Source organism: Prionailurus bengalensis, chromosome A2 (genome assembly GCF_016509475.1).
Source record: "Prionailurus bengalensis isolate Pbe53 chromosome A2, Fcat_Pben_1.1_paternal_pri, whole genome shotgun sequence".
In the NCBI taxonomy this organism is placed as follows: Eukaryota; Metazoa; Chordata; class Mammalia; order Carnivora; family Felidae; genus Prionailurus; species Prionailurus bengalensis.
The window spans coordinates 14,991,208-15,003,682 of record NC_057348.1 but is presented as its reverse complement, the minus strand read 5'-3'; the positions used below and the strand labels follow the sequence as shown (position 1 = coordinate 15,003,682).

General features: G+C 51.3%; 1 protein-coding gene across 1 annotated transcript; it reads right to left on the bottom strand.

The window, feature by feature from the left end:
• Nucleotides 1–7,763: 7,763 nt before the first annotated feature.
• TMEM42 (transmembrane protein 42) lies at nt 7,764–11,386 on the bottom strand. The gene is made up of 3 exons (XM_043587207.1): nt 11,120–11,386; nt 9,160–9,306; nt 7,764–8,406 (listed from the first exon to the last, which is right to left on the bottom strand). The coding sequence occupies exons 1-3, from the start codon at nt 11,378–11,380 to the stop codon at nt 8,266–8,268; spliced, it is 549 nt and encodes a 182-aa protein (XP_043443142.1). The 5' UTR covers nt 11,381–11,386; the 3' UTR covers nt 7,764–8,265.
• Between the last annotated feature and the right edge of the window lie 1,089 nt (nt 11,387–12,475).

The window sequence follows — 12,475 nt, the reverse complement described above, 5'->3', positions numbered from 1 at the left end:
CTCTCTCTCTGCCCCTCCCCCGTTCATGCTCTGTCTCTCTCTGTCCCAAAAATAAATAAACATTGAAAAAAAATTTTTTTAAAAAAGAAACTACCACTGGTGGCGGATGGGGACAGTATCAAAGAAGAACACCCGTTATGTGAAAAGGCTGTGGAAATATTCCTGCCTTTTTCATCTACGTATCTGAGTGAGGTCAGATTTTCTTCATAGATTTCAACCAGAAAAAAAATGCATCTCAAGGACTGAATGCAGGGGGCGCCCGGGTGGCTCAGTCGGTTAAACATCCGACTCTTGGTTTCAGCTCAGGGCGTGCGTGACCCCACAGTTCGTGAGTTCGAGCCCTGAGTTGTGCTCTGTGCTGACGGTGCGGAGCCTGCTTGGGATTCTCTGTCTCCCTCTCTCTCTGCCCCTCACCCACTCTCTGTCTCCCTCTCTCTCAAAAATAAATAAACATTTTGGGGCGCCTGGGTGGCGCAGTCGGTTAAGCGTCCGACTTCAGCCAGGTCACGATCTCGCAGTCCATGGGTTCGAGCCCCGCGTCAGGCTCTGGGCTGATGGCTCAGAGCCTGGAGCCTGTTTCCGATTCTGTGTCTCCCTCTCTCTCTGCCCCTCCCCCGTTCATGCTCTGTCTCTCTCTGTCCCAAAAATGAATAAACGTTGAAAAAAAAAATTTTTTTTAAATAAATAAATAAATAAACATTTTAAAAAACACAACTGAATGCAAAAGCAATTGGGAAAATCCAGCTGAATTCTACTAAGCCAGATATTAACAAGATTTACAGAAATGTAAAACAATGCTACTCTCTTCTCTACATTTTAGGCTTCCAAAAAAATATAGCTGTTTTTCATAAAAATACGTTATTTACGTAATAGGCGGAGAATTTATTATTCTTCTCTCAGAAGAAAATAAATATTTTTTTAAACTTCTCAGTTTATGGAGCACCTGGGTGGCTCAGTCCGTTGAGCATCCAACTTCGGCTCAGGTCATGATCTCACAGCTGGTGAGTTCGAGCCCCGCGTCGGACTCTGTGCTGACAGTTCAGAGCCTGAAGCCTGCTTCGGATTCTGTGTCTCCCTCTCTCTCTGCCCCTTCCTCACTCGCATTCTGTCTCCGTCTCTCTCAAAAGTAAATAAACATTAAAAATAATTTAACTTCTCAATTTACATTTCTGAAATGGTAAAAATTTGCAGGTAGAAACGTCATAACCACAAGCTGACTGGGGTCTTCGATAATTTGTAAGTGTGTAAAGGGGACATGAAACCAAGCTGCCTGAGTACCGCTGCTCTGGGCAAATGGAGTTTCGTGAACTGAGTGGACTTTGGTGACCAGCCCTCCTGTCTGCCCAGGACTGAGGGTTTCCTGGGACACAGCACGCTTAGTCCTAAAACCAGGAGTGTCCGGGGGGAACTGGAATAATTTGCTCACCCAAACTGAAGCCCAGCCAGAAGGCAGGAGGGGACCTTCTGTGTAAACCACTGGCAGCTGGGGAAGCTGAGGCTGGGAGAGGTGGGGCCACTGGGAGAGGCTGGGTTCTAAGCTCAGGTCAGACCTGAAAACCTGCCTTCAAGGGGCACCTGGGTGGCTCAGTCGGTTAAGCATCCAGCTCTTGATCTCAGCTCAGGTCTTGATCCTGAGTCCTGAGTTCAAGCCCCGAGTTGGGCTCTGTGCTGGGCACGGAGCCTACTTAACCTGCACTCAGAATAGACATCAGCAAATGTGTATTTCTTGACAGTTTTGACGGGTTGACCAGGAATAGCACTGTCGCGACTGGAACAACACTATTGTGTGGTTCAGATGCCAGCTGAGGTAAAAAACCTAAAACCTGCCGAACAATAGGTGAACGGTACAAGGCAGCATCAGTGAGGCACCGGCCCAATGCCCACCCCCAAGACTCCTCACCTGCCTTCTGGTTCCTGGGGCCCCAAGATCTGCAGCCTTTCCCCCCGCCCCCCAGCTGCCTCCCCTTCCGGGGAGGCCTCAAGGCCTCCTCTGCCCTGAATTCCCAGGTTTAATTTTCTGCTCATCGTGGATGACTCTCCTGTGCCCCCTGCTCTCCGTGCCCTCCCTGATCCCCCCGAGGGAACCAGGCCTCCCTCTTGTGAAACACTTTGCCGGGGCCTTTGCCACACGTGTCGTGTCACGTGTCCCCATCTACTTTGCTGCTGCCTGCTTAGCCCTTGCCTGGCTCTGCCTCAGATGGAAGGGCTCACTTGCCGTGGGCGGCCTGGGGCAAGCGGATTCACCTGTTTGTCCCACTGGGAAGAGGCAGGGGCCACTGCCAACTCTGCCAGCTATCGGAGATCCTGGGGTGTTTTAGAATGATTTTTTTAAATGTTTTATTTATTTTTGAGAGAGCGCAAGCAGGGGAGGGGCAGAGAGAAAGGGGGACAGAGGATCCGAAGCAGGCTCTGTGCTGAGGGCGGCGAGCCCAACGCAAGGGCTTCAACTCACGAGCCCTGAGATCATGACCTGAGCCGAAGTCGGTCACTTAACTGACTGAGCCACCCAGGCGCCCCCTGAATCCTCTTATTTAGGAATCAAAGAGATTCCAGACAGGATGGAAAGTGATCAATACCCACTGTAAAAACTAAGTCTCTCCCACCCCAGACCCTCAGACCCTCTCTCCAGAGGCCACCAGTATAAAGTATCTTTCCAGTTTCCTCTGCCATAGACATTTACTGCCATAAGCGGGAGCTTTCTCAACATCCCATCCTGTACGAGCTCTCTTTTCCTTCCCCCGCTAAAACATACCTTGGAGTTGATTTCTTAACCATCCAAGTAGATGTCATTCTCTTCAGCGGCCACTACTGCCTCTGGGCGGGCCTTGAAGTTGTTCCAGACCTCACACGTCACTTCCTCGCACATGTCTTTGCACTTGCGGGTGACAACATCTGTGACATAAATCTTCCAAAGCCAACTGCTGGGTCACAGGATACATACACCTGGAATTTCAGTACATGCTGAAAGAGCCTTCCAGAGACTGTGCCAGTGGCTCCCATAAAAAGATGGGAAGATGCCTTTAAAAACCAACCAACCAACCAACCAACCAAACCCTGGCCACTCCCAAACTTTTCATTGTGGCCAGTCTGATAGATGGATGGATGGATGGATAGATGGATGGATGGATAGATAGATAGATAGATAGATAAGCTAGATAAGCAATCTCAATGTTGTTTCGATTTTATTCCATTACCACCGCGCCCCCCCCCCCCCATCACAAGTAAGACTGAGTATCTTTTCATAGAATACTCTCGGCTACCTAATACTGTGCCCTTATCTTTTGGAGTGTGGGTCACGTTCCTATAGATCCACAGGAGCTCTTTTTAGACTTCAGAATATTCATTACCTTCTGACCCTGAGTTTTGCTACACATTCATTTTTTTTTTTTTTAACTTTTATGGAGTCGGTTTATCTTTCCCTTTGTCTCTAGGTTTCCTGTTTCCTTGGAAACATCTTCGCGCCAAGATTACTTTTCACACACGCCTTCATTTTCCTCTCCTTTACAGTTTCATCTTGGACCCTTCTGGAATTTATGGCGGAATAAGGCATGAGGTAGGAACCCTGCTTTATGTTTCTCTAAATAGTAACCAGGTGTCTCAATGTCGTGAATGGCACGATCTCTTTTAGCAACATTTAACCACGCCTACCACCATTGCCCAGGTCCCTGGAATGATGTGACCTTCGAGAGGCCTTGGAAAAACAAATGCAGTGCTGCTCCTGTGAGCCCAGAGAGGCATTGCACGCCAGACCACTGCAAGGTGGGTGGTGAGGTTACTGGACCAAGCCCTGCGGAAAGGGAGCCTCACACAGCACAAACCCCCTCCCACCCACACCCCAACGCTGGAGACCAGTCCTTTACAGGATAGATGTTTTGCAAGTATTTTCAGCCTCTGGCATGCCTTTCTCTTTTCTCCTCACTGTGGTCTTATTTGCATTTCCCTATTACCAGTGAGATTGACGCGTTGTGTCTGTTTATGAGCTGTTCAATCTTCGTCTTCTATGAATTGTCAATTCATATGCCTTGCCCAGTTTTCTCTTGAGGTGTCCTGTCTTTTTCTTAATGACTTAAAGTTTGGGGAACTTTGAGAAAAGAACTTCTACGAGCCCCTTCCAACCACGTCCAGCCACCTACCTGGCTCTCTGCCCGCGGACGGCCGTTCCTGACCTCTGCAGTGAGATGTCCGCATTCCTTGCTAAGCCGACCCTCACTTGCGCATCGGACCCCAGCTCACCAGCTCCAGCTTGGGCTCAGTGCTCTTTTTTTTTTTTTTAATTTTAGGTTTATTTTATTTATTTTGAGAGAGAGAGAGAGAGAGAGAGGGAGGGAGAGACAGCATGAGTGGGGGACGGGCAGAGAGAGAGAGAGAGAGAGAGAGACAGGGAGAATCCCAAGCAGGCTCCATGGTTAGTGCAGAGCCCAATGTGGGGCTCAAACTCACAAACCATGAGATCATGACCCCAGCTAAAATCAAGAGCTGGATGCTTAACCAAATGAGCCACCCAGGTGCCCCTAGGCTCACTGTTCTTTAAACAGCTCCCCTTCCTGGGGTGCCTGGGTGGCTCAGTCGGATGGGCATCTGACTTTGGCTCAGGTCATGATCTCACCGTCTGTGGGTTCAAGCCCCACATCGTCTGTGCTGACAGCTTGGAGCCCGGAGCCTGCTTCGGATTCTGTGTCTCCCTCTCGCTCTGCCCCTCTCCGACTTAAGCTCTGTCTCTGTCTCTCTCCACAATAAATAAATACTAAAAAAAAATTTTTTTTTTAATTTTTTTTTTTTCTCAACGTTTATTTATTTTGGGGACAGAGAGAGACAGAGCATGAACAGGGGAGGGGCAGAGAGAGAGGGAGACACAGAATGGGAAACAGGCTCCAGGCTCCGAGCCATCAGTCCAGAGCCTGACGCAGGGCTCGAACTCACAGACCGCGAGATCGTGACCTGGCTGAAGTCGGACGCTTAACCGACTGCGCCACCCAGGCGCCCCTAAAAAAAATTTTTTTAAACAGCTCCTTCCCTGCACCTTCAGTCTTCTCACTGATAGATCACTGCCATCAGCCTACCTAAATATGCTATTTCTCCTCTCACAACCAAAAATAAAACCAAACAACCCTCCCTCTCTTGTCCCCATCTTCCCTGCCATCTACTGCCCCTTTGTAGAAAAACTTGTTGAAAGAGCCTTCACCACTAGCTGTCTCTAATTCCTCCTCCTACCATTCCCTCTTTTGTCTGTTTTGCCCTGCTTTTTCAATTGCGGGCAAATACACATTAACGTAACATTTGCCAGCTTTTTTTTTTTTATTTTTTTTTTTAAAATTTTTTTTTTTTCAATGTTTATTTATTTTTGGGACAGAGAGAGACAGAGCATGAACGGGGGAGGGGCAGAGAGAGAGGGAGACACAGAATCGGAAACAGGCTCCAGGCTCTGAGCCATCAGCCCAGAGCCCGACGCGGGGCTCGAACTCACGGACCGCGAGATCGTGACCTGGCTGAAGTCGGACGCTTAACCGACTGCGCCACCCAGGCGCCCCAACATTTGCCAGCTTTAAGTTACAATTCAGTGGCATTAAGTCCATCCACAATGTTGTGCAGCAATCACTACCATCCGTCTCCGTAACTTTTTTGAACAGAAGCTCTGTCCCCATTAAACACTAACTCCCCACCCTCCCTCCTCCCAGTCCTTGAGCAGCCCCCTGTACTTCCTGCCTCTATGAATTTGCCTGTTCTAGATGCCTCACATAAGTGGGATCATACAGTATTTGTCATTTTGCGTCTGGCTTATCTAACTTAGCAAAATGTTTCCAAGGTTCATCTTCGCTGTAGCCCGTGTTAAATCTTCATTCCTTTTTTTTTTTTCTTTTTAATGTTTTTATTTATTTTTGAGAGAGACAGAGCATGAGCAGGGGAGGGGCAGAGGGGGGGGGGGAGACACAGAATCGGAAGCAGGCTCCAGGCTCTGAGCCGTCAGCACAGAGCCCGAGGTAGGGCTTGAACCCACGAACCGCGAGATCATGACCTGAGCAGAAGTTGGACGCTTAACTGACAGAGCCACCCAGGCGCCCCGATCTTTGTTCGTTTTTAAGGCTGAATAGCCTGTTGTATGTATACACCGTGTTTTGTTTGCCCATCCTTCTGCTGCTGGGACATTTGAATTGTTTCCACCTTCTGATTACTGTTAGTGTTGCTAGGAACATTGGTATACAAGAAGCTGTTTGAGTCTCTGCTTTCAGTGCTTTGGGGTATCTCTCTAGACCTGGACTCACACAATTGTTCAGCTTTTTGGGGAACTGCCAATATGGTGGCTGTTACCATATTACATTCCCACCAACAACGCACAAGGGCTCCAATTTCTCCACTCTCACCAATGCTTGCCATTTTCTGTTTTGCTTGCTTCATTTTTGGTTTTGTGGTAGCCATCCTAATGGGCACGAGGTGGCATCTCACTGTGGTTTAGATTTGCAGTTCCCTAGTGACTCATGATGCTGAGCGTCTTTCACGGGTCTCTTGGCCATTTGTAGATCTCCTTTGGAGAAATGCCTGTTCAAGTCCTTCGCCTGGTGACAAGGAAGGGTCCACAAGTTCACTCTTTTCACACAGAGATCCAGTTTTCCCAGCACCGGTTGTGGAAGAGGCTGCCTTTTCCCATTGAATGGTCTTGACATTCAATGTCAAGTCTTCTCAAATGGCTTATTTCTGGGTTCTCTATTCTGTACCCTTGGGTCCTGTCTGTATGCCAGTCACTATCCCGTTTTCATTATGCAGCTTTGCTGTAAGTTGTGGAATCGGGGATGTGTAAGTCCTCCAATCCTGCTGTCCTTTCTCAAGACTGTTTGGAGTCGGGGGTCCGTTGAGGGTTGATACGAATTTTAGGATGGGCTTTCCTATTCCTGCAAAACACCAAGCATGGAAGCGGGGCTGGACACGGTGGACTCGAGAACTGTTGAGATGCGAATATTTGGGGCAACTCAAACAGGGTAGGTGCAGGGGTACTAAGGAGGCACCGAGAGAGAACTGGAGAGGTTCCCAGATCCCACTCAGTAGGAGCCACAAAACAGTGTTAGGAAGCACATCTGTCACCTGTGCAATGAGCAATAGAGGAGGGCAGTGAGGGTGCTATGTGGGCGGGAAGGAGAGGACAACCTCGTCCCCCGCCCACCACCAAGTCCCTCTCCACTGCAGAGAATGTCTGAAGACGTGGAGGTGGTCAGCCTCAGGAGAGCTGAAGGGGGCGCCAGGACACCAGGGGAGCCCCCCGGAGAACTGGAGGTGAGCTTCGCACGTGAAGCTATGCACAAGAGAAGGTGAGGCAGCACACAGGCCGTGCTGAACTAGGAATTACACACTGTGTAAGAAACAAACAAGTCACAGGGATCTGGGAAAGAAAACCAAAGGACAGACGGGGCCTAAAGGGGAAATGGGGGTGTGGGAGCAGCATCTGGGCCAGTTTCCTTTCCCAACAAGTAAAATAAAACTAGGTCCCCAGAGGAAGGTCAAGTTTTCCTCCTTGTGTACCAAGAAAATGGACAGACCCTCCTGAACGTGAAGGGCACCAGCCTGGGTGACATCAGGAAGGAACCGTGTGCTCCAGCTCACAGACAGCAGAGCGCATGGGCCCCAGGCCCAGGGGGCGGGAGGCGGGGGCAGCTCTTAACTCCATTCCAAGAACTGCAGCTCACCTAGGCTGCTCCCTCGCACTCCAAAAAATTAGGAAAGGTGGCGGGGGGGGGGGGGGAGGCAGGAAAGAATAAAGATTTCACACCTGCTCCTTTTGACTGACAAAAACAAGTGTTTATTAATCCAGTTTCCCTTCCCTTGCCGTACTGCAGAAGGGCCACACAGATGTCCTGATACATCGGCGTGAAGCCGTCAGAAAGCTCCACCAGCAACGGATTCCAATGCGACGCGACAGGACTACGATTACAGCGTGGTCTCAAGTCCCTACACCAAGCAGACCAACCCCGGGGTCTCCAGCGTCTGCCAAGGGGCACTGGGTGGGCCCAGGAGCGTGAGAATCAAAAGCACTGTGCGGGTGTCATCAGGGCTCCGGGCAGAACACAACTGTGGATGTCCTTCCTGATCCAGAAGCTCCGGCTGGCCACACTCCAGGCTGCTAGGTCAGAGGCCTGCTTCCCTTGGGGGCGCCTTCCTCTGGCTGACGCTCAGATGGCTGCACGCCCAGATCGCCCTGGGAAGTGGTCCCCCCACACGCCAGCCCGTTCCTCGGGCCGCCACGTTGTCTCTCCAGCCGGTCCGTCCAGTCAACCGATGTCACTGTTGCTTGTGTGGAGGGGCCTTCCCGCTTGGTGGCAGCTTCCTGTGGATCAGGCTGAGTCCGCACAGGATGAGGAACACACCTCCCCACCACAAGACCTCCTGGCACTCTCCATACAACACAAAGCCCAGGAAGGCCTGTGGGACAGAGACCGCTGTGAGGCCAAGTAGACACGTGCCCGCAGGACTTGACCACGGCGGGCAGGCACAACCTCACTCCCCCCGTGCCTGACTTCCCTCCTGGGGCAGGAGGAAAGGTCTGGAGCTGGAGGTCTGGAGCCAGAAACCCAGCTGTCACTTTCCACAAGGCACTATCCATTTCTGGCTCGCCCGGAGAGGTGGGGGGAGTGTACCTTCCTTGCAGCATTGGCCCCGAGCAAAGTGCACAAGAAAGATTCAAAGAGGCCAGCAGCGAAGGCCCAGCACACAGCCGGTGCCTGGTGTTTGCTGATCCAAACAGGCCTGCCATGTCCTCCCTCCCTCGACGGCAGGACTGATTGGGCTCAGCCCCACCTGGTTGACATCAGGCTGTCGGAGGAAAGAGCGTCCACCCTCCACGTCTCACGCTCAAGTTTACAGACCCCTAGGAGACAGCTTGCACAGAGGTTACAGAGACATCAGCATGAGGGCTGCAGCCTGAAGGGGCAGCAGGCAGGTGGGCTTTTTTTTTTTTTTTTTTTTATACTTGGCCTTCACTCCCAGCTAACACTTGAGGATTCTACCAAGTTCGAGATCAGAGGAGCAGCCACCAGGGCTCAAGCCACAGCCCAATCTCTACTTCAGCTCTTGTCTTTCCTCCTATCTGGGAGGGTGGGTTCCCCAACTCACCCAGGACCCTCCCAGAACCCAGGTTTGGGACAGGGGTACTGACTGTACCCTCAGGCTACTCACCGAGCTGAGGATGTTTGAAAAAGTCACCGTGACAGATGCAATGGCCGAAGACATGGAGAAACTGAGGCCCCGGCTAAAGAACGTCCACATGAGAGAATTGGTGGTGGCCATCACGATAATGCCTAAGATGCAGAAGACCATGTTCACCTGCGGGAGAGAGTGTCACTGCAGCCGCGCTCGGCCAAGGCAGACCCGCAGCCTTCCTCCCAGCACACCCAGGGCTCTGATGGGCAGCAGCTGGGCCCCTTCTGAGATCCCACCAGAGCCTGGGTGGGCCGTTCCTGAGCTTTCCTGCATAAGACTTCACTTAACGCTGTGCTCAGCACACCCGTTTTATAGCTGAAATAAACCCCGAGGAGACTTCTTCAGCCATCTTGCCGGCCATGTGTCCTTGGGAAGAGTAAACTGCTAAGCCATAACCAGTAATTTCTCTGGAACACCAGTCACTTGTTGGTGCTAAAAGATCAGTGCGAGACAGCCAAGCAGTTATCGGTCAGTATGTCTTATGAGTAAACCAGGGGCAGAGTCCTCACTTCCTGGGATCAGGTAAAGCATGAATTAGCCCATGCAGGCTACAGGACACTCAGGCCAGTCCCGCTGGGCATCCTCCAGCTTTTTTTTCACTCTGTGCCAGGCCCTGTGCCAAGCATTTCAAGTGCATTCTCATTTAGTCCTTACCTTTACTTTACAGATAAAGAACCTAAGGCATTACATAACCTGCCTAAAGAGCCAAAGGCTGGTGGTAGTCACCAGGATTCAAACTCAGGCAGTGTGGCTCCATGCTCTTAATCAGGACACAGCCCTGCTGTGGGAAGGGAAGCCACCACTGACTTGACTACTGATCCCAGACATCACTGGGAGAATCCGCGGCCTTTTTTTCTTTTCCTTTCCCTTTTTTTTTTTTTTTTTTTTAAAGGCGAGAGCCTGGAGGAGAGGATCTTAAATTAAGCCTCCTACACAAAGAATATGCAAGACACCCTTGCTTGATTTTGAGTTAGAAACCTTCCTGTAAACAGAGCTGCTTCCTCTGGGGGTGGCCATCCAAATATCAGGCTCTTATTTCTTACAACAGTTTTCCAGCTGCTGAAAAAAGAGTGTCTTAAGGAAAGGGTGTCTTTGTATAATTTTCACGAAAGTATTCTTTGTGCCAGTGGCAGTCTGCTTATATAGTCACTAAGGCCTGGTGCACAACTAAAAAGACTAGAAAACCTCATGGTTCAGAGTCACTCTGCATCACTTCAAGAATTACACCCAACAGAACGCTAACCTCAAGCATAGTGGTTCCCACTGGATTGGCCCTAAACAGGCTTACCCGCCCCCTGGCCCCTCCCCCCCCCCCCCCCCCCCCCCTCAAGAATCAGTCTGTAGGCTGTCCAGGTAAGGACCTAACCCTGGGTTGCAGATGCGATGAAATCCCTCCAGCAGCAGAGGAGAGCCTGTGACTTGGGATGGGAGGGGCAGAGATACACTTCAGCAAGCGTGGGGAGGCAGTTTAGGAGTTCTCGGCATCAGGGATGGGAATGTCCAAAATGTTTCTCTGTCCTCTCATGTTTAGGTGTCCCAAACTCCCAATTTTCCGGGCAGCAGGGTATATACTGGTCAAAACACCCGTTAATTACGGAGCAAAGATGGGCAGGGCAACAGGCTTCTCACCTTGAGTTACGAGGAGAGAAACGTCCAGGCATAAGGGGCTTAAAATGAGAGGTAGAGAGTGGATGCAGGAAAGCGAACTAACCCGGTCGGAGGGCAGAGTTTAGGTCCCTGGTAGGGAAGAGGCTCCGGTCTCTTACCGCCTACACGGGACGAGGATTGGAGGTGATTTAGAATAGAAGGATGCTCCCCCGCCCCAGCGGACTGCAGCGCTCGGCAGCTGACCTGGCGAACAGACCCCGTCCCCCCAGCGCCCCCCATCCGCCCGGACCCACCCGCCCGCCTGCCGCAGCGGCGCCCCGGGCTCGACCTCGCTGCCGAAGGCCAGCTTGGCGGAGGCGGCGGCCAGCGCCCCAAACGCGCCGGCGCACAGGCAGTTGACCACGCCCCAGAAGCGGCGCCGCATCGCGCCGGCCTGGAGGTGCGGGGGGAACTCCGCGGGGGCGTCGGGGTAGGAGGCTGGGCACACGGCGCCGCCTGGGGACTGTAGCCTCTCGGCCATGGTGCCCGCTGCCACCTCTCCCGGCTCCTGGGGCACCAGCCACCGGCAGGACCGAGCGCGCGCCGCCATTGGGCGGTGGCCTCACGTGACGCGACGCTCACGTGATCAGGGCAGCCAACTAGGGCGCGGGGAGGGCCTCTGAGGGGCAGGGCAGGGGCGGGGTCGGGGACCGGGGCGGGGCGGGGCGGAGACTAGGTAGCCTGGGTGGGGTGGAGGGCAGCCAGCCTCCGGCGTTGAGTTTAGGTTAACCCGGGAGCTGTCCGGGCCTGGCGTCTGAAGCCCCGGCGGTACTGTGTGGTTGCTGTTATAGAATTAACTGTCCATGACCCGGCAGTTTCAATCCTTGCCAGAGTGTTGCCCAGCTTCGGCTTTCCCTGGGATTTTGTTAAAAATGCCCAATCCAGGCCCCGCCCAACTGCCATTGAATCAGAATCTGCATTTCAACAGGAGCCCCAGGAGATTGACCTGCACCTTCCAGATTGAGGCGCAAAGTGGAAAGACGACTCAGTAGAGGGCGCTAGAGATCTCCACGACTCAGGAAGAAGGCGAGCTCGGGTTAGGGTTTTCTGACAAATCAAAAGGCGCAGATGGATTTTGAATATAGAGTAAATCATCCATATTCACTCCAGTCAGATAACCAGGATTAACATTACTTCTAATTTCCTATGCACTTAAATGTTTAAATATTATTAGAGTACTTGCTATGCATAGTTTTATATATAGCACATGTTAAAAATAGTTTATGTAATCTGTATGAGCCTTTTTTATTTAGTATGATTTCACACTGAACTGTTCAGTAGTATTTTTTTTTTTCCATTCAGAAAGTTTTTCATGAAGTCCTTCCTTGCCCCCCCCTCTCTCACAGGGGGGTTTGTTTTGTGGCTCAAATTAAGGCAAAGATAATCCTGATAACTGCTATTTATAGGCTGAATTGTGTCCCCCTCCCCACCCCAAAAAGATACGTTTAAGTCTTAATCCTCCACACCTGTGAATGTGACCTTTCCTGGAAATGGAATCCACTGCAGATGTAGACAAATTAAGAAGTCATTAGCATGAGCCCTAATTTCACTGGTGTCCTTATAAGAGACAGAGTCACAGGGAGAACACCATGTGATAAGGGAGGCAGATTGGAGTGATGCATCTACCAGCCAAGGAATGTCAGGG

What these genes read in the sequence shown, in the direction of transcription:
- TMEM42 (XM_043587207.1), bottom strand. Translation starts at nt 11,380, where the DNA reads ATGGCGGCGCGCGCTCGGTCCTGCCGGTGGCTGGTGCCCCAGGAGCCG. An exon ending in AGCTGGCCTTCGGCAGCGAG is followed by an intron (nt 9,307 to 11,119) that starts GTCGAGCCCGGG and finishes TCTCTCCCGCAG; the next exon opens with GTGAACATGGTCTTCTGCAT. An exon ending in TTTCAAACATCCTCAGCTCG is followed by an intron (nt 8,407 to 9,159) that starts GTGAGTAGCCTG and finishes TCTGTCCCACAG; the next exon opens with GCCTTCCTGGGCTTTGTGTT.